Genomic DNA, 27,223 nt, shown 5'->3' with positions numbered 1-27,223 from the left:
TCGTTAGAAAGGATTAGTAGTAATAAAACAAATACATCTCTTAGCTGCCTCTGCGTTTGTCTCACAGTGTTGAAGGACACAGCTCTCCCATTAAATTAAACCCAAATCAATTCAGTTGAATTCAGTTTCAAGGTTTGGTGGCAAGCTGTTTCCCCTTTGTCTCCGGCTAATGTGCTGCATCCATCAGGAGCCGGGAAAGCTTTGTTGTTAATCCACTGAAGGAGTGGTTTGAAAAACTTGGCTTACGGGGACAACGTGACGTCGTCTCACTACAACCCAAGTCATAATAATAGTGATTTATATACATGTGGAAAAAGTGTGTGCTTAAACAGCCACACTGTCACATTTGCTATACCACTGCGTGGTCTCTCATCACATGCACATGCACGGAACACACAATAGGGAGGAACAACACAAACATCAGCATGCTTGGGACTGAGGGTTTTCCTCTAAAGTGTGTTCCTGCTATGGTATGCACACACACACACACACACACACACACACACATGCTCGCACTAGTGCATTACCAAAACCACCCCTGGCCAGAAGTGAACAATAGAAACAACTGTCACATGACCACTGTTTAGAGCCAGTCTTTGTTGGAAGGAGAGAGTGCGGTGTCCTACTGCGCTCTTCAGTGCGTGGGGCCACCAGTGTGTGTGTCTGTGTGTGTTTGTGTGTGTGTCTATGTGTGTCATATAAATGAGGCTGTGGCAGTAAAATACATCAGAACCTCTGCCCGTCTATAGACGAACACACAAATCTTTCCTCAGTGTGTACGTGTGTGCGCACTCATTTATAAGGTCTACAGCAACTTGTGGAAATGGACAATTGTGTGTTTGTGTGTGTGTGGGTACAGTCACTGATCACATTCAGTCAGTCAGAACCCAAGTTTTAAAAAAAAATGACAACAAAAACACAACTTTGAGGTGCATTTGAAATATCGACATCAAATACGACACAAGTGTAGAATCTACACTCGCGTTTGGGTCCCGTGTCACGTTTGTGCGAGCTGACCATCTGTGCGCCATATGAGTTTGAGGAAATGGAAACGGGAAACCTTTTTATTTTTAACTGTTTTGCTGGGTGAAGTAATTAATGAATCAAGAATATCTACAGTAATTGGCTGGTAATGAAGAATAATTGGTGGTTGCACATAGACCTCATGAGGCCATTTAATGGTTTAATCCTCCAAACCAGTAGCTACAGTATATGAAAAGGTTCTTCTGAAGTGCTTTTAATTCCACAACAGGGCGATGCTACTGTGACTCATGCCTCGACTTCAGAACAAGAATAAATGTATTCAGTCTGTCAGTCAGTCAGTCGGTCTGTCTGTCTTTGTAAAGACCATTAGGTCATATAGTGCTGACGGCTGGATGGAATACCAACCACCTCATCCCACTGGAGCAAGTAACAGAACACCACACAGGGTCTTAGGACACTGCATTGACTTCCATGCCTATAAGCTAAAGCGCTTTCCCCCCGAACTTTAACCATAAAATGTTAATTTCTAACCCCAAACTTAACCTAACCTCATTTCAAATCTTAACTCTAAACCTAACCCGTTTATTGGAAATTAAATTTTGCCTCATAAGGACCAGGTTTTGGTCTCCATGAGGACTACTGGGGCTGACAAGGTCAGTGTTTATGCCTTAAAGAGGGAACAAATACTCGACTAAGTAGCCTAAAGCTGAAACAATTACTCGATTAATCGATTATTAATCGATTACTAAATTAATCATCAACTCTTCTAATAATCGATGAATCAGTTAGAAGCTTTTTTCATGATTAAATTAAGATTTCAGCTTCTTAAATGTGAATATTTTCTCCATTGCTTTGCTCCACATAACAAAGAAATCATTAAAATTGCATCATTTTGGTTTTTGGACAAAACAAGACATTCGAGAACATCCTCATTTCCAGGTTTGACAAACAACGATCAATGTTTTGTAACGTTTTCCGACCAAACGATTACTCGATTAATCGAGAAAACAATCGACAGATGAATCGATTGCGAAAATAATCGTTTGTTGCAAAGTTGACACACAGTTCAGCTCTAATTATTCATTTCATTATAACTATGGTGTTAAGACACGACACTGACTTATGTCTGAAACAGCCTCCTGAATGCGTGTATCACGCACACGCACACACACACACAGATGCACACACATGTCAGACTCTGTCATCAGCTTGTGGGTGATTTGCTGTTTAAAGACGAGTTCGTGTAACTGAAGGTCAGACTTTTCACAGAGTGACGCCCAAGTTTCACACTCACTAGTTTTCTTTTTATCAGCTCTGATAAGTCATTTGTGACTGTGATGTGTTTTTATATCAGGACATTTATCATCATCATCATCATCGTCGTCAGCTGACACAAGCTGCAACATAAAGAATCTTCGTCTGCAGCTTAAGCATCCCACAAGATATGATCGCACAGCTTTGGCAAACATTACCACTGATCTGATTACATCTGTTCATTTATTGTATCTGCACAGAACAATTAACGTCCTTAAGCCAAGGATACACACAGCTTTAGTGAGTAAACCTGTTTAAAATAAGACATAAAAGCAGTTAAACTGAGGGAAAACAAATAAGTGCTCTTATCTGTCATATTTCATGTAATTATTTCCTGCTGGGCTTTTCCACAGTTAGCAACGCCAACCCCAGCAACCACAGTTACACCCAGTGTCTTGGGATGGCAACTTATTGCTCAAAAAGTCCCTGAGTAACTGTGAGTGACTGCAAACTGTAAACAAATGAACCGACAGGGCCGGAGACAGAAAAGAGACAAACATTTACATTTTCTAATTTTAAATGGTTCAGATGATGAAAAGTCTGAGGGAAGCAGGAGATGAAATAAAGATAACTGTCTCACCTCAGTCTGCCCTGACACACACACACATTCCTACACACTCACACACACATCTACTGTACATCTAAGTGCACATTTGAATTCCTACCTGTCACAACGTCCTCCTTCTTCTTTCTCCCTCAGTCCTCTTTTTTTGGTAATATTTCAGCTTGATATGATTCTGTCAGAATTCCTCATAGTGCGTCTGACTGACTGACCGGCTGAAAGACAACACACTCACGCTCCTTCAAACAGGCATCAACAAGTAGCACTGCACACAGTCACAAGCCCCGCCCTCCTCTCACTCTCTCTGGGAAGAGATTTGCGAGCGCCCCAGTCCCCTCCTCCTGCTCCACTGTGTTTGGGAGGAGTTTTGTTTCTTTCTCTCTGACCCAAGTTATCTCTTGACCCCCTCCCCCCAAAGGAGAACCCTCCAGCACTGAATAAAACTCCCTTCTGCCCTCTCCTCTTCCTCCTCCTCCACACAACCCCCCCGGCCTCTGTGTTGGTTCCCTGCACGGCCTCATATTTCATGCTCTGAGTCTTTTTTGTTTGTGACCTCTTACACCAACACCAGCGACTGCTCTGGCACTTAGGGAAGATTTAGATGTTGTGACCTAATGTTGCTATTTGTGGAGAGGGGATTTTTAAAAAAGAAAAAAACAGAAAAGAGAGAAGAACAGTGACTTTGAGCAACTTGAGGTTCACTCGAGACTCTTAAGTGCATGTTAGCTGGCACATAAATCAGCTCTGAGTCAGAGGCTAAAATCTAGTTGGTACGTTAGCGCAAATATGGCAGGAATGTTGGCAAATTTGTTTTTATTAAATTTCATCTGGAGTTAGACGAGCTGTGCATGTGTTGTTACGTCAGGTATGAGGTCGTGTGTGTGTGTATTGGCTGTGGCCCTCAGGACAACACTCTCTCCTGTCTTTGTCCTCCTGTTCCCCTGTATTGTCTAGAGTTGATAACATCCAGACACGTGCATGCACGAGTGTGTGTGTGTGTGTGTGTGTGTGCGTGCGTGTGCGTGTGTGTGTGTGTGTTTCCTTTTAGACAATACACCAGCCCATCCTGCTCCTATGAAAGCTGTGATGATCAGATGACCCGTATGAACCATCTCTCCCTCTCTCTCACACACACACACACACACAGACACACACACACTCTATGCCTCATTGACACACGTCTTTTAATCTTGAGCTATTCACACGTTTTCTTTTAAGATTGTGAAAGTGCATGAGGGGCCACGACATGTCCCGGTGGACACCTACGACATTAACAAACATTGTAATTGGCAGAGATAAAAGTTGTTGTTGTTGTTGTTGTTGTACAATTCCGCTGAAGATGTCAGGAAGCAGCGTGGAATTGTTGTACTTCTGCCGAAGCACAATAAAATTAAAAAGGTGTGTCAAAAAGAGGTAGATGATGTCAATAAAAGATAAGACCTTGAATAAAAGAGTGTTGGAAACAAAAATACAACATTAATTTAATTTTTTTCTACATATTGTAATGCAGAAAAGTTCATCTTTAAGGTGTGAAAACATTACGAGTAATCTCAAACTCCTCTCCACCTCTAAATGAGCATTTGCCTGAACTTTGACACTCAAGAAATGTCAGTATGACAGGTACGAAACATCACTGTGATGGGAAAACATCTGCTGACACAGAAACGTTGAAGTGTGCAGGTGCCTTTGAATTTTCTTTTTCATTCCCAGGTGATCAGTTTAGACGATGATACTACGTTTAATCATCAGGTTTATTTACAGTCTGTGGAATCACTTGGCCACTCCTGCTTCCTTTCTCAGTGACTCACGATCCCGGCTTTGAACTGGGTGCCTAAAAAAAGTCATCAAAAGCCACAAAGAATAACCAACAAAATCATGACGTGTGGTGTTAAAAATCATTAGGTGCAGTTCAGGGGCCGAAATATGTATTCAGTGCTTTTGGAATCATTTTCCAGTTAGAGTTATACATCTTACAAGAAACAGTAAAACACATTCGTCTGATGATGATTTTCCTTTTTTTCATCGGCCTGTTCTTTCCGCCGAAAATGTCTCAGGTAAAAGTACTATTTCACACAGGCAGGTGAAAATTCTTTGTGTGGGAGTGAAGGAGGTATTTCCAAGAAACTGTGGTGAGTCAGGAGAGTAATCTGTAATCATCTCTTGACTCACCTGTGCTCTTCCAAAACAATTCAGGGAGTCATTCGGCTGAGTGGCAGCGCTATAAAACCTGACAGACACGCGTCCGCATGATGAAGTATCTCATTATTTTATTACACAATGAGTAGGCGAGGTGAAAGAAGCACAGAGCGCGAGTAAAGCGGGACGACTTCATACAACAGAAGGCCAAAAACACACACCGAGAAGTGGCCACAAACAGTTTAAAGAAAAAGACTAAACCTGGACATTCAGTGAGAGTTCTCCCCTAAAGCATGAGCCTTTCTGTCTGTGTCAGCGACTCTAATCTGGGGGACTCGATTTTATTGGGTGGGGAATGCTGAACATTTTCACACCTTCGTTTAGTTTCGCTTTCACACTGCACTTTTGTACGTGGACCAAACCGCCTGGTTAACGGCACGCAGTTACAACAGCTGCCCTCCTGAAAACAAGCACAAGAATCTGCCCAGTATGAGCAGCGGGTGAGGCAGTTTTCAGATCACATATACTGTACGGCCGTAAATCATTTCAATCACTTCCTCTCTTTGGTTCGCTGGATTGTCCGTTTGCCTTTCCCACTGGAAACAAACCGCACTGGGGTTCACTTGGCAAGCGAACAGAGACCCATGTTTTCAGGCGGAGTTCCAGAGTTCACATGAGCTTTCACACCTGCCCAAATGAAGCGGACTCTCCGTTTAAAGCAGACCAGACAGATCTGGTGTTGAAAGTGCCCTAAATTAAACTTTTTGAAGTACTGTAAGAAAACACTCTTTGCAGTGTTGTGGTCAGTCAGTCATCATCTACCAGAGGGTCGCGGGGGGTGCTGTGCCAATCTCAGCTACATTGGGGTACACCCTGGACAGTTCGCCAGTCCATTGCAGGGCCACACACAGATAGAGACAAACAACCATTCACTCTCACACTCACGGTCAATTTAGAGTGTCCAATTTACCAAATCCCCACATTGGATATTTTTGGACTGTGGGAGGAAGCCGGAGTACCCGGAGAGAACCCACGCACACACGGGGAGAACATGCAAACCCCATGCAGAAAGGCCCTTGTTCCAACCGGGGCTCAAACCCGGGTCTTCTCGCTGCAAGGCGAGAGTGCTAACCAAAACCCCACCATGTGGCCCCAGTGTTGTGGTAATTATTTAAATGGCTATAAGCCGTGTTTGAGCAGTTTGGTACAGTATGACACATAACCGGTCCTAACCATTCCAATTTTGGCACCCTTCCCTTGAGGTACCACAGTAAAATGGTCAGCTGATTGAGCGTCAAAAGAACGTCACTCCCTTTCTTCAATGCCCACTTTCTATTCTCATACAAGCACTTGACGTCTTCTTGAGACAGACAGACACAAACCGAGCAGGACAAAAAGAGCTGCTGGATGTCCTCCTTTGTTGTCTGCTGTGTTGCGTTCAACGTCCTCGTTCCTTGTCGTTGCACCGGCTGGACATTATGCTACAACCCTAAACCAAGGCTTCACCATTCCAAACCGTACTTTATTGTACCAAACCGAACCGTACCCTTTATAATCAATTGTTTTTTACACTCGGCTAGATTATTTAATGTGTTTAGCATTTTGTTTTCGCTCCCTTTCAGTTTTACATCACATGGTTTGAACTCTGTTGTTGTTAAACGATTTACATGCCTCGTCTAACAACATCCAACCCCCGCTGTTTCACACTGATGTAGCAGAGACGAAATCTCATTTATGAGCCGTTTCTCTTGTTGATGCTATGCTCAAACTATTAGACACACAAGTAATAATGCACAATGGGTTGTTGTTAGCAGGGCAGAGAAGAACTGCTTCTTCTATTTTTAGATGTTTCATTTTGCACACAGAATTGATTGTGCTGCACAGGAAGTAAACAAAATGAAGGTGTTATCCCCAATTTAATTATTCCCTGTTTATTTTACTGCTTTTTAAAATGTTTTTGTGGAAACTCATACCATTACAGTCATTTCATGCACTTCCTGTTAACTTGGCTCCACTGGCCAAACCCTGCTTTGGCACTTTGGCAGCATGTTGGCACTGTGTCACTGCTGAGTCACTCATTTCCAATCACTGACCACCAATCCACCGCAGGGCGCCGATGGTTCCCAAAGCATTAAATAGATGGGTTTGGCTTCTGCACCTACTGGAGCAGTGACCTGTGCATAATTGGATTTGAGTCTTATTGATTTATTACACCTCATGTTGTGAAAGATTCAGGGGTTTCTTTCTTTCTTGTCCCTTGCCGTGTAGATATTTCTGGTGTTTCTACAACTCCTCAAGAAAAAAGATAAGAAGTGTGCGAGGAACATTTACCCAATTTCTTCTCCTTCTCCTCCTTTCTCTATTTTCTCTCCCCCTCATTCCATCCACTCATCATCTCCCACTCTATTCTCCTCATTTATTCCCTTATTGCCCTTTATATACACATGCAATCAGAAAAGTGTGAAGTGTAAACAGTTCAATGTTTAAGCCACTCCTCATTCCTGTGGTTGCAGCCTCACAGTCCGAAAGTGTTGGTCATGTTCATCAGTTTCTTTAAATAATATAATATAACATAATTAAGCTAATTAAGGTCCCTGAGTGAGTGAGAAAGCTAAAGCATCTATGATCTTTGACCCATTTTGACTGATACATTATGTGTTTACGTATTTTATTTTGTCAGCACTTTAATTTGTAAAGGTTTGCTTTTAATTAAAAGCAATTCATGTGACATTTGTGTCCCATTGTCTTTTTTTGCACGACACAAGAAAGAACTCCCACCTTGTTTACAAAGTAACTAAGTAACTTTTACTCTAAGAGTAAGTGTAGCCTCTCTTAGGGTCAAGTGTGGCCACACATTATGTACACTTTAAAGACATGCTAAACTAAAAAGAGAAACTACTGTGTAATATTCTCTTAGCAAAGTCCTAACAGCAAACTTTAATGTGATTTTTGTGTGATTAATGTGACACACAATATGCTATTTTGTGTTTTGGGATGTTCCTATCTTGGATCAACATAGTCTAATTCCCGGGACTGTTTGGACACAGAGGAGATAACCACAGACAACAGTCGTTGCTACTGGGTCGTGTTGATGACTCCGTCACCTTCACACGAGAGATTATCTTGGTTCAGATTGTACTGCTTGGTCGGATGTGACATAAATGATCGCATATGTAAAGGTCATGCAACACATACAGCACAGTGAATGAAGAATGATATCATGTGATATGATATATTGGTAATATTGGTGATCTGGCTACACAGATCACCAATATTACAATATTAGTTTAAATAAACCCAAATATACACTTTAACCTCTAAACTCTCAGCGGGTGGTGAATGTGGTGTGAGTGTGTGTGTGTTTGCCTCAGAGGTTGTTGACAAAAAAAAAAAAAGATGATCGGTAACAGCTGTGAACGAGGACGTTTTGAACCACTGGCAACATAACACAGGCCGTGTGAGATAAGGAGTGCTTTGCTTTGGCTTATAACAGCTGACAAACCACAGCAGAATCATAATCTGACACGCCAAAGTCAGGTGAAGGAATGTACGACTCTCTGCTCGTGCACTGAGCAAAAACGTCCTGACAACCCGGCGATAATTCACGCGAGCTGACAGCCACAAATGTATGTAATTGTGAAAGAGAGAGACGTCCATGATTGAACCCTCCGATCTCCCAACTGACCACTCTGAGTGTTTTGCCGCCATGGCAACATGGCTGTCCAGCAGGGACACAAACAAGTAAACAAACCGTGTGTGTGTGTATGTGTGTGTGAACACCTGTTATCACGGTCTCACTCACACACACACAAACACAAACAATGTAAAGTCCGTGTTTAGCATAACAGTGTGTTGTCTCTGTGTGTGTCCTGGTATTCATATCACGGATTTCCGTAGCACGGCACAAAACAGCTGGTGGCCCACAGCTCAGAGAGTTAAGCTGTGTGTATGAATGAATGAATGAATGAATAAAGGAATGAATGCACTGCTTTCTGAAGCAGATATGCAGTCAACAACCTCTTGTTCTATGAGTTATTATTGTGTGCATTATTTCAGATCTGTAGCAGCTTCTTCTTTATACCTGGATGTTTATTAACTCTTATTAAATCTGTCAAATCTGCAAAGGTGCCTTCAGTTACTGTGGACAAGCACTGTGGAATTCTTTACCTGATCAGTTACGCCATGCAAATACTGTTTACACTTTTAAATCCAAGCTCAAAACATTCCTGTTTCCCCTTAGACTATGAGCGATTTGTGTGTGTGTGTGTGTGTGTAATCATATCTTTGAGAAGTCCAAAAAACATGTAAAAAACTTTACATTTTGTTGGGCCTCAAAACGTTAAGGGTTAAGACCTGGTTTAAGGTTTTCAGTTAGAATGGGTTTAGGTTAGGGCTGGACAGGAGTGTCAAACTCATTTTACTTCCACGGTCACATACAATTTGCAATCCCAAGTGGGCCGGACCAGGACCAGGACCAACAAGGACTCCAAATGATTCCCTTTGTTTTACATTCATTTAAGGATCTTTTTACAAAACACATTATGAACAACCTGAAAAATAAATGCAATTCCAACAATTTTATGCCTAAATGTACCATTCACACATGTGTGTTACAACTCACAGATCACAGTGGATCTACAAAGGCAGAACATGTAGTCACAAGGATCTGGAACTGAAAAATTAAGTCTTAGAATCTTATCATAATCACAAATTCATCCTGTGGGCCTGATTGGACCTTCTGATGGGCCCACGGACCGTATGATTGACACCCCTAGGTCAGGATTAACTGGTACAGATTATAAGATTATAAGGCTTTGGTTAGACTGTCAAACTGAATGGAAGTCAATGTGAGTCCTTAAAAGAATAGCTGTGCGAACGTCAATCAGTACAAACACAGGCAACGACACAACACACTTTTTTCCCTTCTTCGTTTCCTTCTCTGGAGCAGAGATGCACTGAATTCCAAAGATTCTCAGGCGATTGTGTAGTGAGGCTGAATGTGTGAAACACAAATGTCCACATGTAATTCTGCTACCAGCTCCCTCAAATAATCTCTGGCTAAAGTTCAAGTGAGCTCATGTTAGAGCACAGCAGGAGCAAATCCTCTGCGAGTGAACTGGATCCAACCCTTGGGCTGTATGTTGCCAGCGTGTAATCCAGACTCATCTGTGCTTCAGTTAAAACTTAAACTAATAATTATCATTTTAATAGATAAATAGTCAAGAAGCAGAGAGCAGTGCAGCATCTATACTAATAAATGTGGCAATAAACCCGACACTTTTCCTCTTTTGTCCTTAAAAATACAACAAACGAGAACTCAGCCTCATGTCAAGATGAATATATCATTTTAAAAGGTTGCCTCCTAATGACAGCACTGCACCTCAACATCACCTCAAATTATACTTCAAATATGTGAAATATGATCATACAAGTGCGGTTTGAGCGATGCTTCTAACGTCGCCCTCTAATTGCTCTAATTGGAACATCTCTGCTTCTCTGCTGCATTTTATTTTCTGCCAGCGGGGAAAGTACCTGGCACACGCACACACACACACACACCTACACATACCACACACACAGATTCCTATTCTCCATGCGTAATCATATACTGTAGCCAACAAACAGTAACTTGATGAAATGAATATGTGCCTGGACGCAGTGTGTGTGAGTTTTATGCTGAAGGTGCTCTCGCAGGGAAACTCTTATCTGGGTCAAATGTTGAGTTGGCAACTTTGGAGGCTGCCCGTGTTTCCTTGTAATTGTTATCTCTTTGTGACCTTGTCAGGACCAGTAGACCACAATCTGGTCCTAATGAGGCAGAACTGCATGTCTAAGGACCTGTTTGAGGGCTGTTGTTGTGTTAAGGTTAAGTTTAGACATGAGCTGGTTTGTAATAACGCTTTATTTAGGCTGGTGGCCAATGCCGTGTCCTAAGAAGAATCGCTGAGCACACCTCCGTGTGTGTGCGTGTGTGTAAAGGATACGATTAGCTGAACAAATCTGGCCTCTGTGGTAATGATAGGGGGCGGCAGGCTGCCAGGCAGACAGATAATACCACAGTAGTTGGTGACTGAGTGATTTCAACTAGAGGCCGCTTCGCCTCTGCAACAGTCCTAAACGTGCAGGTCGAGGCTCCGCAATCCAGGAATGTGAAAATGCATGTTTCTAAAGGAGCACTTTGCAGTGTCCTCATCCTAAAGGTATTAGCAGCCGTAAAATCAGGTTTAGATTAGATTAAATTAGATTTGACTTAATTGATCCCACACTGAGGGAATTGACTTGTTACAGATGCAGGGTTGGGAGCAGACAGCACTACACTAGGATATAAGACAGCACAGGAAGCTCAGCTTCCTCTAAAATGTCATCAAATATTTCATGACGTGTCACTAGTTTGTTCAGAACCTGCTGTTTTTCACGGATGACAGATTGTCTCTTATGTGATTATCGTATTCCAAGAGCATTAAAACCACTTGAAGTTCAGCTTCAACTTTTCTCTACGGGACAACACCGAACATATTGTTTCCAGAGAAGCTCAGCTTTTCTCTGAGTCAATGGAGCAGTGGGCGTGCGCGGACGCATGGGCTTCTGCTAAATGATTTGAGGAACTGTCTGAAAGGCGGAGCCAGTTTTTAATTGTTAATGTTGTCTCAGTCCTGTGTGGATTTTTGCGAGGGAAATCTGTAGACAAAAGCTGGTTGTTGTGTGTTATTCGCTCGTGATATAGCCCGTTTTTATTTGTGCATTTGAACTTTAAATAAAAACACTATTAGAGCATTGCAGTTCTACATAATGATCGCGTTTTCCTTGCTGGAGTTGTTTGTTTGCTGAATTTACGTAAGAATTAATGTAAAAAGACCAGCAACTGCCACTGAAATATAACAATATTAAAAACAATACCATAACAGGTGTGCAAACAAGTGAAAAAAAACAACAACCCTAAATTAAAATATTAAAGCCATACTCTACATGTTTACATATACAGTATTAAAATGAGCACCTAGTTGTGGAAGTGAAAAGTGCCGTGACAGTAATTGCTCAGATATATTGCACATGTGTATTGAGCAGGATATGACAGCCTCGGTGAGTAATAACAACTGAGTTGGAGTTGTGCAAATTACAGAGTCTATTTTTGACAGTGTTATTGCTCCACACTGTTATGACACCGTGCTGCTGGTGTCGTACAGACTGAAGGCAGCGGGGATGAATGATGGCGTCTTTTATTGCTCAAGCCTCGGCAGCTGTTGCTCTCTTCTTTGTCAGAATTGTTTCCTTCAACGGGAATTATCTTCACATCTTTGGCCATTTTAATGAAAAACATTTGACTGAACGCCTGTCTCATAAATATTCCTATTATTTTACTCGTTATGATGAATTGTTGTGTAATAAAGCATTAGATAACCCTCTCCTTTACTATTTTAACCTTTCTCCTCTGCAACGTTTTTTTTACCACCGCTGCACTCACAGAGGAAATGGCTGGCAATAAAGAATAAACTTATACAAAACCCTAATGTTTGCAAAACATGGAAGTGACTGAAAAGAGTTTATACTCACCACAGATTGAGGGCTGTTTTTGTTTGAAAAGAACCTCTCTTCCATATGGGCAAGCAAATTGTTGCTTTTAACAAACTTGACAGTGAGACAGGAGGAGACTTTATATCTTTATGGTTCATGTCTCCTCCATCAAAGTAGGAAAAAAAAAATCAATAATGCAGCACAAAGAAATTGCTTCAAACTTGACAGTATATGAAAACACACCACAATTATAATTTTGTTTGTAAGATATTTCTGCCTTTGCATTGTAAAATGGTCATACACCGGTTTTGCTCATTACCTTAAGAGGATTCACTGGTTCTGGAATTTTGACCAGTGTGCGTAGAAAATGGAAACCGTAAAGAAGAAAAAAGGAAGAAGTAATTAAATAATAATAATTAGAGTCCCCTTATCTCTCGCTCCATCTTCATCTGATTTCACTGTACCAGTGTCTGAAGTATAATGTGAGGAAGAGGAGGACGATGAGAATAAATCTGCCTCGTGTGAAAAGTCTGTAGACATATTGTTTCAGTTGGTACTCGGTATAAAAAAAGTTCTCCTCGTCTGAAGACTTGTGTGCGACGTCACCAAGACAACAGCTATATTTCACAGTATAATGCATGGGAAACGGAGCAAACAAAGCTGCCGGTCCCACACACACACACACACACAGACCAACACACACAGTTTAGCAGTGATTAAACTCAGCAGGACTGTCGGCCTCAGCACTCCATTAACCTACTGACAGCCTTGGAAGGCGTTCACATTTATGTGTGTGTGTGTGTGTGTGTGTGTGAGACACCGTGTTGTCCTCCTGCAGACAACCACCACCACCACCACCACCACTACTAATACCAGCAGCAGCAGCTGTTGACCCCCCAGACATGAACATGTCTTTACATGACGCTATCTTTGTCTGCACTCAAGCACAGAGACGGAGAGGTGGAAACATGTGGATTTCAACGGAGAGCAAGTATCAACAACCTGATGGGACAGATAAGGAAAGATAATGTGTGCGTGTGTATCTGAATACCTCTCCTCCTCTCCCGCTCCTGGAGGAGGCGTAGAGAAGTGAGGAGGTGCAGGCGGTGAAGGTGATTGTGCACTCCAAGGTCTAGAAGGTCATACTCTGAGAGGTGGAGCAGGTCCTGGAAGACACCAAAACACATTCATAATAACTCAGCATTAACCCATCAGCCAACTCTTTCCATTTTTTTTCAACTATTGTGATCAGCTGATATTTTGTTTTCTGCTCTCCATGATTGAGGGAGCGCAAACTAAATCCTACAACCTTCAAACTGTCACTATGGCTAAACCAAGCACCAAAGTTGAGTATGTCCACAGTGAGACATGTCAAAGAGCTGAAGGAGAACTCAACGAGTGGTCGATGATCTTGGATAAGAGCCGTCCTCTTCATAAATCTGACCACTTGTCCCACAAAACTCAAGTCATATTATCTGCCTTCATTTGACATTCAAATTAATCTGTAAAGTCAATCATTAAAATACATGTGTATGGTCTTTTACAGCACTCCACAATTCGAAACACTGTCTTTATACATATATATGTGTATATACATATATATGTATATATATACACATATATATGTATATATATATCACCTAACATGTGAGAGTCATGCCAGGAAAATGAGACCCAGTCACTCGGGCGACAGAGTGAACTTTGACACCAAGCGACCCAGAGTCTCAACCCTGACTCTGACCTGCGTCAGATGGTCGTCTCACTCAGATGGCATTTTAAAAGACAAGAAGATTATTTCCGGGGTCATTACTTTGGTCCGAAAGTGGCATGAGACGTGGACTGAATGTCCAAGACCAGGACGCTGTCTCATCTTTCTCCCTCCTCTTGTCCTTTTCCCCTCCTGGTTGTCTCTTTTGATTCCAGCCCCCTTCTCTTTTATTTTATGACTTTGCTCAGTTGCGAGCAGTACTCGACCTTGTGCACTGGTTTTTAAAAGGGACAGTGAACCCGATGGCCCAGTCTTTCACTCCATTATTTACTTACAATGTCTTCAACAAACAAGAGAAGTATGAGCACACTGCAGTGTAGTCTTAAGACGTATGTGCTCCACACTGAGGGATTTACAGCGCTGTTGCTCAGGTGTCAGCGTTTTAAACTGCGTCCAAACGGCCTTTTTGCTACTTCAAAACTAGTCATCGAAAGGTTGACTAGATTCAGACCCCCCCCTCTTCTTTCACCAGAGGTCAGCAACCTTTACCTTCAGAGCGATTTATGGCCAGAAAGAGAGAAAAAGGGTTTTTTATCTGGAGCTGTAAAAATATCTGAGTCCTTCAAATGCAGGTACAACAAGTCTACACCAGCAGTCATGCTTTGTGGTTCTTTAGGGCACCAACTAATGATTATTTTCATCATTGATTGATCAAGTACTTTTTTGGTCTGTAAAATATCAGAAAATGTTGAAAAATGTTGACTGGTGTTTACCAAACCAGGAAATGATAATGTTCTCAAATGTTTTGTTTTGTTCACAAACCAAAATGATTCAGTTTTTGTTATTTGGAGCAAGAAACAAACATATTCACATTTAAGACGCATTTAAGAATCAGAAAGCTTGTTTTAATTATTGAAAAAAACAAAATAGATCATTTAGCAATCGATTCATTGAATAATCATTGCAGCCCTAATGTTGTTTTTATTTATCACTTCAACTTTGCATTTCATTTGCAATAATGCATTGTTTCAGGGCATTTACAATGACCAAAGTGCAATAAAGAAAACAGTTAAACAACATTTAAACCCTAAAGACATTTTTGATCAAACTGAAACTGAAATGTCGCCACTTTCCTAACTTCTAATTCCAAATGAAACATTACCTCTGTTCAAAAAAATCTTAACAATTTTAAATTCTGTGTTTTATCTTTTTCTTTCCACACATTTTTAGCAAATCCTTTCATGTCAATAACACTAACACTGGAACAGGATGGCTCACTCAGCCTCACCAAACACACGGGAATAACATTCAGCACTTCAATACAAAGACCTGGGTAAATACTTGAGTCAGATTGTCTTATGGGGACGATACTGTTGTGACTGGAGGACGTCAGGTATAACACAGTGTGTCTAGACAACATGGTGACTCCAGCAGGGAGCAGAGGAGAAGTGCCGAGGCCACTGGTGCCGTCTAAAAAAAAGTGTGCTGTCTCCTCCCCTCATCCTGCCCCTGTCATTACGGCATTGTGTTAAACACACAAACAAACACACCCTTCCTCACTTTGACCCTCGCCATAGCACTCAAATAAGTGACCCCTGAAATAACCTGGTGAAGGAGAGCCGCGCAGTCTTTGAACAAGACCTTGTGCAGTCATGAAGCGACACAAAGCACACACATGGTGAAGTACACGCACACACACTGTCATCACAGGACACTCCCAGACCAGCCCAGCCCAGCCCAGCCCAGCTCAGCTCAACACAGCAAACCAAGGCCCCATTGTTTTGGTTTCTCAATAATACGACTATTCTACTAGTTAGTCACAAACACTGCTCAGTTTGGACAAGATATACAGTGGGCAAGTCCATGAATATTAACACATATACACACACACACACACACACGCATGTACGACATTCATGACTTGAGGGGACATTGCATTGACTTACATTCATTTCCTGGAGACTTACTCTAACCTTAACCTAACCATAAATCACATCTTTGCTCTAAAGTGAGCTTCTTCTGACCTGGTCTCCATGAGGACTTCTGGTCTTGACAAGGTCAGCGTTTATGCCAGAAAAGGTCCTAAAGTCCTGTTTGTGCAGCATTCTTAGTTCTTAGTGTGGGCACTCATAGACATAATGCATTCCCCAGCCCCTTACAGTAACTTTAACAAAAACCCTTTTCTAACTCAAAACTCAAAAAGACAGAATGTGAGTCCACAATTTTCCAAAATGTCCTTATTCCCTATGGTTTATATGTTGGGTTTGCTCATGTGCATGTGTGCCAGTGGCTTTGTTATTCAGGTATGTGTGTGTGCGTGTGTGTGTGTGTAACTTCTACCTTGGTGTGTGCGACTGACAGTGACTGTTGTTTGGACTCTTCCTGCTTGACTTTGCCTTGTGTGTGTCTGCATGTGGCTGTTCCTCTCTCTCCCTCCCTCTGTGTGTGTGTGTGTGTGTGTGTGTACATGTGCCCATGTATTACTAATGTTGTGGGGACCTAAACCTGTTTACACAGTCACATTATGGGGACTTGTCTTCCTCGTGGGGACAAAAAACAAGTCCCCACAATGTAAATGACTACATTTTAAGGTGAAGATATGTTTCAAGGTTAGGTTGAGGTTAGGGTTAGGGTTAGGATTAGGCCAGTAGTAATTATGGTTAGGGTTATAGATAAATTAAGGGATAAAGCTTTGTTTAGGCTGTCCAAACTGATAAATCAATGCTGTGCACTGTGAAGTGTGTGTGTGAGAGGGAGAGCGAGAGAGAGAGGTTTGGCACATCTTATATCTCTCTGTGTCTCTGTCCGTCTCCCCCTCTCTCATCTCCCCTCTCGTGTCCAACAGCAAGTTGACATGTTTTCTTTATCCACATCATGCAGAGCTGAGCAATAATATGAACTCTCATACTAGTCGAGAGGAGAGTTGATACAGCGGTGGTCAGTGTTGACTTTGCCCACATGAATGTTGCTGCAACGATGAAGGTGCACGCAGGGGGAAAAAAGAAAGGGGAGCCAAGATTCAGGGACAGTTCGGGACATTAAAAATCACATGATTGTTACAAACATAAACCGCAGTCACATATGACAGAATATTAAAAAATCAGACTTGTACCTGCTACAAATACAAGTAGTTATACTTTGGGACAGTATTTCTACTAATAAAGTTCTTTACAAGGACAAACAATTACTAATTTTTAATCAAATTGGCAATTTGAAACCACTCAATTAGTTAATAGCAAAAGTTGCAATTAAGTTATCCTACTTTTGATTGTTCTATCCTCAATGAAAATAAAAAATTGTAACACATTCTATCACAAATCAAATGAAAATCGCAGTTACACGTTTCCCCCCCAAATCGTTCAGTCCCAGTTTTATTCACTGGTTGGAAATTTTTGAGTGTCAGGGTCATGATTCATCTGTAGAGTAAATGTGTAAATATAAATGTTAAAGCTGTAAAACCACAAATACTTTATATGCCACAATATTGACAATAATAAAAGAGAGGAAGGAAATCATCTTTGGACGTTGTGTGCATGCATGTTGCTGTTGGCAGAGTTAATGATGCCGGCTGAGTGAGCTTTCACCACAGACTGTTGTGTTGCTGTAGCCTGCATGGCTAAGAGGCGCTGAGACTAATATTGTTGTGATCATATCTACAGGAAGATTAGCAACGCTATGCTGAGCCCATTACTCATTGACAACGTCACACCATCTGACAGAGTGTGAGTCTTGTATGCTGCCTATACTTCCAGTGACTGTGGACAGAGATCATTCACACCAAGAATGATAGTTATAACAATGAAAATGGAAATGTAACCATTCTTTGTTAGCATGTGCTGCTCACTGCAGCTACATCCGAGCCTCAAACATAGCTTAGACTAAAAAAACAATCACCGTTTAAGATTGAACCAACTGCTTCATAAAACTCATTCTTATTAATAGCACCTTCACAAACAGCCCCCAGGCTTTTTTAAATGTCAGCAATGTTAAAAGTGACGCAATCGTGTTTGGCTGTCAGTTTTTCTGACATTCATTAAATCGCTATAATCCCAACAATGCTGGAAAATTATGGCTGCCAGCACAGTTCAGCATAATCTGTAATTGGTCTGTTATTTTTGTTTTGTTTTATTTATATAACTTAATTACTAGGGAACATCAATCTAGATAAAAAGGGACAGAAAAATTAAAATTAGCCTTTGCTGCAATCCTGTGTATTCACATATTGAATGTTCACCACTGTCATTGGAATTGTGCTGTAGAATCCACCATTTTCTCAATCTACAACAGTTTTTAAAAACAACATATTTGTAGTTAGTTAAACCCAAAATTCACGTAACTGCAGACTCAGACGAGAACAGCACTTTGTTGCCATTGACTTGATAAATCTGTATTAATCTCCTTGACACTTTCACTCACTCTCGCTGTCTTTTTTTTAAAGCCTTCCACCATTATGCCTCCACTAATTGCTCCAATGCATTTGGGGTAATTGTATAACTCATGCCTTATTGGCCAATCCATCTCGTCTCCTAGCCAGTGGTTGTGTAATGTTCAGAATGCAGCAGGTGGATGGTTGGATGTTAAACAGCCTCCACATCAGTGTCCATTCAGACTAAGAGGTCTATGATAAAACTGTAATGAGCTCCTTCATCAGTCTCTGTCTAACACTCTTAGTCACAGCGACTGTGCCAAAATAGAAACACTTTATCATCCACACATCAGCAAACACAGACATGTTAAACGCTCAGTTCATTCAAATGACGGAGACATGGTTCTTTTTATGATTCATATTCACATCATGGGCCACGTGGTGGCTAGCAGTGGCTAACAGTGGCTAGCAGTGATTTGAATTAGTCGTCTAGTGATGAGGATTCGGCGCGCTGTCACCACAAGGCCATTGCCATTGATGCAACACATGGCCAAGAGGAAAGGATTTGGCCTTGTAACCGGAGGGTTGTCGATTCAAATCCCAGAACAGGTCAAGGATGCAGATAAGTTCTGCCCACTGCTTCTACTGCTGTGTAATAAGGATGGGGGTTCAATGAAGAAGTGAAATTCACTATCACTAATCGGTGTGTGCAAAAATGACTATTTCTAATAATTATACTTTGCAATAGTTATGCAACATTTGGAGCTATTTTGGAAAGAGGAACAGGAAGCTGAAAACATTCTCTGTTACCTCGACACCATCGTACTCCTGCTCCAGTGCTGCACAGTACTGCGGCAGTCCCAGCTGGCTCAGCCATCGGGAGATAGACTGGTGCTTCATGGTGATGGCACATATACACACTCACAGGCATGTACGCAGATGCGTGTGCACTCGTATCGAACCTAGAACAGAGAAAATATAAAAGAACAATTAAACACAACTACAAATTGATCTAATTAACCTAAAAGAGACAGAACAATCCAGATTTCTCATAACTGTTCTGTGACCTCGGTCAACAACCAGCACTGGAATCTGCCAGTTTTACTATTAGCTGGATTTAGCCGGTACAAGAAGACATGAATGATGCATGTGCACTTCATCTAAAGGGGGAGGAGGGGGTCTGCTGGGAAAAGGGAAATGTACTCACGCTACAGTAATCACAGGAAAGTTGTGGGAGGGTTTTTTTTGCTGAAAATATCCAAACAGACTCTGTTGGTGCAAGGCATGATTTGATAATATTCAACCTGCACTCCCTCCTTAAAACAATGCAGGACATATTCACAGAAACTGAAATGATAATAAGAGGAATACATGTCGGTCTGTTAAACATGTCGAGATTAAGATTATGTTGGTTTGAAAGATAGTGCTGCGATCCTTGGAAGTCGAAAACTTGGTAATGTTGGTAATGTAGTGAGTACCATGGACCATATCTAATACCAAATCTGGTCATGTCGGGGTTCAGTTGTGTGTTGTCACTGGTCCACTGTACTGTAGCTAAAATGCCAGAAAAGTGTCAATCAAACAGGCCAATGTGCAAAGCAATCTAAATTTATTTCCCATGTGTATGCCTTCCCATAGCCAGCTCTACTTCTTTATCAGTGTAATGGCTGATTAACAGCAACACTGCAGATAATCCAGTGTTGAAAACACCCATGGGTGATGATGTCTCTGAGGCTGAGAATCAGACTCGGTGTCTGTGCCGCCAGTTTAGATAAAGTCACACAACATTAAGCAGAATGCTCTGTGAAAGGGGGAATAAAAAGGTGAAATCACCCAAACCCCTGCTGATTAGTGCCAAACTAAGACAACAGATTCACACACACACAGGCACGATGATGATTAATCTTACTGAGTATAATATACAGTATTTTCCAAATGAAAGGCTAGGTTCCCTGAGAAATGGGCTGTTGACTGACTGCACAGAAGACCAGAACACTAGATATAAAAACCATGTTACACTTGCATTCAACACATCAGTAGTTAACACACACACGAACCAGGCGCAGAAGCAGCGCACAGCACTTCTGTGGCCGGGGAGCAGTGGGGGTAGGATACATTTCTCTGGGGAACACCCGCTCGCGACCTCTCCAGTGATTTGACCCGGAAACCTGCCTATTATAAGCCAAATTCCCCTCCGCTTTGTTCAGCTGCTGCCTAAAACGATTGCCCCGTGTGAGGCTCGAACTCACGACCTTCAGATTATGAGACTGACGCGCTGCCTACTGCGCCAACGAGGCCGGCCTAGAGGAGAAAGCTATTCAATTTTCAACCGAGTACCAAGTATTTCCCCTAAGTGCGAACGTCGTGTTATTACTACATTATATAAGAGGTATAAGTGTCATATAAACAGAGCAAAGAGTTCTCTCAAAGACCCACTTTAAATCACAAACCATGTGCACTGACGGTAAATAATTATGGAGCACAAAAGTATATATTCTATATTGCTGATCCATACGCATCAGGTCACATTTTAATTCATTCACACTACACTGATCCAAATGGTTCCAGGCCAATCTTTGTACTTCTCTTCAAAACTCAAAATAAAATAGATAGTTCAACTGAGACAGAAATCCTGCATCAAAGATCATTGACGTTCTTCTGAAATGCTGACTCTATAAAATATCAGGGGAAAAAATAAACAAATATGATTTATATGGAAATGCTGCTGTTCCAGATCAATGGTGATCCAATTTGTATCGATGAGAACAATAACCGGTTTGAGCACCTGAGTGTTAACGTCATAGTTTATCAACGTTACCGTGTTCACTGTATGTTGCGATGCACGAGTGGATGTGCATGTACTGTATGTGTGTGGGAACATGTCATTGGAAAAGATGGGACAACGAAAACCCTGTCAGGGAAAAAAGACACACACACACACCTAATCAAGCTAAGTGATGTCACAGGGATGTACATGATGTCACTGACTGTCATCAAAGGTTGTTGGACCCCACAACACACACTCGCACGTGCACACACACTTTCAATCACATCAATCTAATCTATGAGTGTGTCCTCATGTAGATGAGGAGTCACTCATGCAGTATATGGACTCCTGTCAGCATCTAACACCATCTTCAGCTTAACCTTACGGAGGAACAGAGGTCGTTCAGCAGAGGGAACGACCTCCCTGCTCCACAATGAGCTTATACACAGTTCATACACAGTACCAGGCATCGGAGGGACCATTCTTTGCTTCCCTATATGTTACTGGTGTTAGCATGTTCAATTGTTTGCAGTGTTTTCTACTTAACCTCACCGGCTACAGCTGCTGGTCTGACCACTGTGAGGCTTCTCAATTGAAATGTACTGTCATCATGGACTGCACAAGATGTTCTTACACGAGAACATTTGACATAAACATAATTTCACAGATATCATACATGTGCCTCCACTTCCATCCTGCTGTTTATTCGGCAGATTCCACTCAGATGATTCAACAGCCAAATCAACCAGTCTGGGGAAAACATGGATGGAGACATCAACCGTTTCTGTCTCCAAATAAAACTTTACAAACTAAAAAAAACCTTTGAGTACTCTATTGCAATTGTTTGATGCCAGCATGTGTCAAATTGCCTGTTTCACTTTCACTGATTTAAGAGGATATCACAGCTGGAAATGGATCTAAGCAACAGTGGCCTCCTTATAATTAACCTCAAAATGTGCTACCGAGTCTCACAGCTTTGATGAATGTGGTTAATTGAGAAGCTCGTGCGGCACGAGTTGACGACACCCCCCGTCTGTGTCAGTGCATCTCTCAGCCAGATGATCCTCGTAACGGCTGAACAGCTGTGTGTGATTTCACAGTGTTGAGGCTTTTCCCTTGGATTATGAGCAGGTTATCTTGTAAATTGTCAAAGAAAAGGCTCCACATGGCTGTTTGGAAACTACTGAAGGATCACAGAACCTTTCCAGACAAACACTTCATAAAAACACAAAGCTGTAGTGTAAGTTCAGGCAGGAAGATGACTCTGTTACATGAATCACACCAATCATAGTGTGATTCACATATGTTCATGCCCTCACCTGTCACTTCATGGGCCGTCAACCCTGGGATCAGCTGTTGATCATGTAACGCACATACTGTAACTTGTTGTTGCTGTCTTTTTAAATTTGTTGTCTCTTTGCGCCTTAGTTCTCTTGCTCTGCTGTCATGCCAAGTGGCAAACAGTCATGACTTCACCCACGGGAATCTGAACTCCTGTTTTGAAGATTTGCTATCTGCCTGGCACCATGTTGACATTGTGCAAGCAGAAGTTCACAGCCATTACCTGCAATCAACTCATTGGAGCTATTTGTGCCATAGGTTATTGTCGTCAACATCATTTACAAAACTGACATCATGGGCTACTGAAGAAGACCTGAAAATAGTAATTGAAACCATTAACTCCTCAGGGAAATGTTTACTCTCTCATCTTCTGCCACTTTATCTTCCACATGAGGGTGCCAATCAGCTGACACAGGGCGAGAAGCGGGGGTATACACCCTGGATAGGTCGCCAGTCCATCACAGGGTCACATGGAGACAAACAACCATCCTCTCCAGTTTGCCTAATCCCCATCTCTGCATGTTTTTGGAGTGTGGGAGGAAACCCGAAGAAAACTAACACACACACAGGGAGAACATGCAGGATGATTGGCTACAGGAATTTGCCAGAACACTACGTCCTTTTTCTTTTTACATACAGTCTCTTCTTGTTCGCTGCCAAGTCTTCACAGTCTCACCAGATCCATGAGTCTTCATCCTTTATCGGTCTTCATGGGTTTTCCTAGTCACTGCTCAGAAGCAGCAGATGTCCACAGACCTTCGTCAGCACATTATTATGTTTTGATGTACAGTATCTCTCCTGATTGAGTAGAATTTGAAGACCTGGGAGAAGTTTAATGGAGTAAGAGAATACAAGTCACAAGTTCTTTGGGAAGCTCTGATTTCCTTTTTCTGGATTAAAAACAAACACTGGCTGTCCTCAAAGACGGGGAGAACTCAGTGGGGATGCCGTCCTATCTCATCTTAACTCCTGGGGAACTCAGGCATTTTAGTATTTGTTTACAGAGGAAGGGAAATGCTGCATGCATTCCCAATAGGGCTGACAGTAAGGTAGTAAGTGCAGAAGAGGTCAGCACTCAAGAGCACAAGAGTTTACCCAGAAGACCCAGAGAACAAGTTCACTATCAAGAAAGTGAAGCTGTACAGTGTCCCTGGAGAATTCTTCTTCCTGTCCAATACAATCCAGCCAGTGTCCCCTCTCCTCTCCCTGTCGGTTTGACCTCAGCTTTTTCCCATGGCCACATTTCTCTAGAGACTTGTCACAGCATCCATTTCATTATAGAATATAAATAGAGCCGTCCCAGCATCCCACTTAGTGAATGATCTAGACAGGCTAGCTGGCTGTTTGACGGATACTCTCCAAATACCGAAGTCGCTACGGCAAACAACAAGGTCCAGAATAAAGCCTCCACTGAGAAGACGGCATTAGAGCACAGCTTCTGTTTTTCTCAGTCACTCTCTAATGTCTGTACGAGCTGCCTTTTATAGTCCAAGGGCATCCATTTTGACAATCACATTAGACTGACACAATCCAACCAATTGAATTAAGCTCCAAAAATAACATCAGCGTGACCACCAAGCCAATTCCAGTTCTTGGTACTGAGGGAGGCAGTACAAGGTTTGGTTGTTTCAAATGATGGACGCCACACGGCACGAACAAGTGAGACAGCGTCACCAAGTTAGCAAGTATGCGAGGCAACTCCAATCAACAAGGCAGAGAAGGTTGATTGGAAATGAAGTAAGCGACTGTCACGAGGCGCCAGCTCTATTAGTGCTTTTGTCTTGCTTAGTTCAGTTTCTGTGTTAGTTTAGGTTTAAAGTCACGTTAAGCTCATGTCACTTTTGATGTGGGTTTGATTTTCACTTCGCCTTTTATTTTGGTAAACGTTCATGTCTTCCTGTTGCCTGATTTCTTCAGTTGTCTTGACAGGTCTTATGTGTCCCTCATGCACTTCACCTGGTGATCCTTAAGTAATCACTCGCACCTGCCCTTGATTCCCTCTTCCCTATATAGTGTCCCCAGTTCCTTTGTCATTTGCCAGTGTGTCGTTTATGCTTTCAAGAGAACACGTCAGAGTCCAAGCCTGTTTTGCCTTTTGTTTGTAAGCTCAAGTGCCAAGTCTAGTCTAGTTTAGTTTCTCCTTCTGTGAAGAAGCAATTTTGATTTTGTCAAGTATAGTCTAGTTTAGTTTCTCCTTCTATGAAGAAGTGATTTTGATTTTGCCTGTTTTCTCAAGAGGAAATCAAAGACTCTTGAATCATTCATCGTGCCTCCTGTCTCGTGCATTTGGGTCCAAGCAGTGTATTCTCCGTTCCTAACTAGCGACTCCATTCAGTCCATTTAAAACTTGGTATCAACATCCGTCCTCATCCGATTACGTGCAAATTGCTCTAAGTACAGATCTGAATGCTCTCAATCCATCAGATGAGATCAGATCACAGAAACCACATATAAAGGTGGCTTTGAGGACACATCTGTCCAAACCCTGAGCTCCATGAACACAGTCCATCCTCAGGACACATTAGAAATCGCCTCAGTAGTTTTTTTTTACACTCATTTTAATTTATTTGTGGCCATCAAGGCCATATTAACACTGATTGCCATATGATTTCATTTTTCTGATGATTAAATTCTAGTTTCATGTTACAGCAATGTGAGTAGTGCTTTGTTTCACTCAGTTGTTGCACCTTTTCTCACAATCACAATAAACATACAAACATAGTTTTGTTCTAGGGGACAGACATGGCTTGGTGTGGGGAAACCAGATCTGATCTCATGTGGTCACAGGAGGAGACACAGGTGCGAACAGTCATTCTTAAACTGTATTGTACATGATACAATAGAAGAGATGACATGTATGCACAAGCCTCTTGCATGAGGACAAATATGTTTAAACCATTGACTTTTGATTTCAAAATGTAAAAAAGTAAAGCTAAATCCTGTACGTCTGGCTGGTGGCTAATGGTTATTTTATAGTGTAAAATAAGGTGAAAAGTAATGACTGATTACGACTCGGGATTGGTTGGGCGGTGTAACTGTGGGACCTTCATACAATTGCTCCACTCAGTTTCTGGCTCCAAATTTTATCACCATTGCAACATGGTACCACCCATATTTCAGGTATTTTGGTTTTATGGTTCTACAGTTGCAGGAGTGGAGAAAAGTCATTGATCCTCATTCACAATCTATGGTTCAAACTAATAGGTTGAAGACTATATCATCTTTTGATTATTTCTATTAAGGGCATGTGGTCTGTCATTGAAATGCACTGATCTAGTATACTAGGTTGGTGCTGATGCCAACACTGACATAAAACTGATTGGGTCTCAACCACAATGTGAACAGTTTATAGCATATTATCAATATCTGAACAATATTAAAGCAAGGAAATTGTAAAAAATCAGACTCAAAACTTGACCTGAGCATTAAGACCAAGTCAGGACGATCACAGATTATTATGAGATGTTCCGTGACCCCTGCTGAACTATTCCAGAGGTGTGAAAATAAACACTTGACAGAGGTGGAATATACTTTTCCCCTCCGTGTGGCTGTGTGCTCGCCTTCAGAACATGTCTGAAGCTGCCTGAGTGTGTTCACCTGCAGGTTACATTAACTGCAGAAGCAGCTGAAATGTCACGGGAGCATATTTTAGTGAAGATCAGATGAGACCATGTGAATAACTGTGACAAATTTGCCTTCGACCCTCCTCTTGAAACAACTTCTTCACACATTTGCCCTCCTTTCACTGTCAATCCACTCTTCCTCGCTGCTCATATTCTTCCACAGTCTTAGATATCACTGCACTATCGCTTACCATTGTCTCTCCAAACTCATCGTCTGCATGTTTATGCATCTCTTTTCACAAGTGGGAGATAGGATTGCGCGGCATTCAGGCAAAAACAAGCCATATGAGATATCATTGAATACTGCGATGATAATGTGACTCTCGTGAATAAACAAATTCTGCAGTTTTACATGGCGCATTGATCTTATGGCGATACGTATATTGTGCATGCTATTGTGTAAGTTAAACCTGAAATTGTCAACTTTATGACACTTCTCTCAGACACATACAGACAGGTGCAAGTCAAGCATGGCCGGGCATGCAGCAAAGTATCAGGCAGCAGCAGCAAACATCTCATTTGTGTGAAATGTTAGATGACTTGCACTGGTGGTTCTGTGCAGCAGGCAGAGCAGCCATTATCACACTGCACCACACTTTTCATTTTTGGTTTGGATCTTTGCCTCCAGACAGGATGCATTTCATAGAAAAAAGAAAAAAAAGAATGGACCCCTGCTTCATTGGGTATGTAAATAATTTAAAGACGTCTCAAATTTTTCCACTGTATCTTGTGCAGTATTTCTATATTTGTATGGAAGTGTAGCTTAACTTAACTTAACCATACAAAAGCTGCACATTTATTTTAAAGAATATAAAATAATTATGTGCACAATGTATTATAAGAAGTACATAAGAAAGTCACAAGATTTATTTCCTTCTAAAACTGTTTTTGTCATTTATCCACGCTCCTG

At 41.7% G+C, this 27,223-nt stretch overlaps 1 protein-coding gene and 1 non-coding gene across 4 annotated transcripts in view; both read right to left on the bottom strand.

Moving 5' to 3' along the window:
- Positions 1-19,535, bottom strand: part of bcar3 (BCAR3 adaptor protein, NSP family member) — a 65,126-nt gene extending 45,591 nt beyond the window's left edge. For 2 of the 3 annotated variants that reach the window (XM_044044204.1, XM_044044206.1), the window contains exons 1-2: positions 19,393-19,535; positions 13,560-13,674 (exon numbers count right to left, since the gene is read on the bottom strand). In XM_044044204.1, the coding sequence (XP_043900139.1) occupies positions 13,560-13,674; positions 19,393-19,482 (205 nt within the window). In that variant the 5' untranslated portion in view covers positions 19,483-19,535. Of the gene's footprint in view, positions 1-2,963; positions 3,131-13,559; positions 13,675-19,392 lie in introns of those variants that run through there. The other variant, XM_044044207.1, reaches the window with a different exon arrangement.
- Positions 19,536-20,806: 1,271 nt separating this feature from the next.
- trnam-cau lies at positions 20,807-20,879 on the bottom strand. Its single transcript has one exon. It is a non-coding gene; the product is annotated as a tRNA-Met (tRNA).
- Positions 20,880-27,223: the final 6,344 nt, after the last annotated feature.

Source organism: Solea senegalensis, linkage group LG14 (assembly GCF_019176455.1).
Source record: "Solea senegalensis isolate Sse05_10M linkage group LG14, IFAPA_SoseM_1, whole genome shotgun sequence".
Classification (NCBI taxonomy): domain Eukaryota; kingdom Metazoa; phylum Chordata; class Actinopteri; order Pleuronectiformes; family Soleidae; genus Solea; species Solea senegalensis.
Note: the sequence above shows the minus strand (reverse complement) of the source record. Positions and strands in the feature narration are given on the sequence as shown.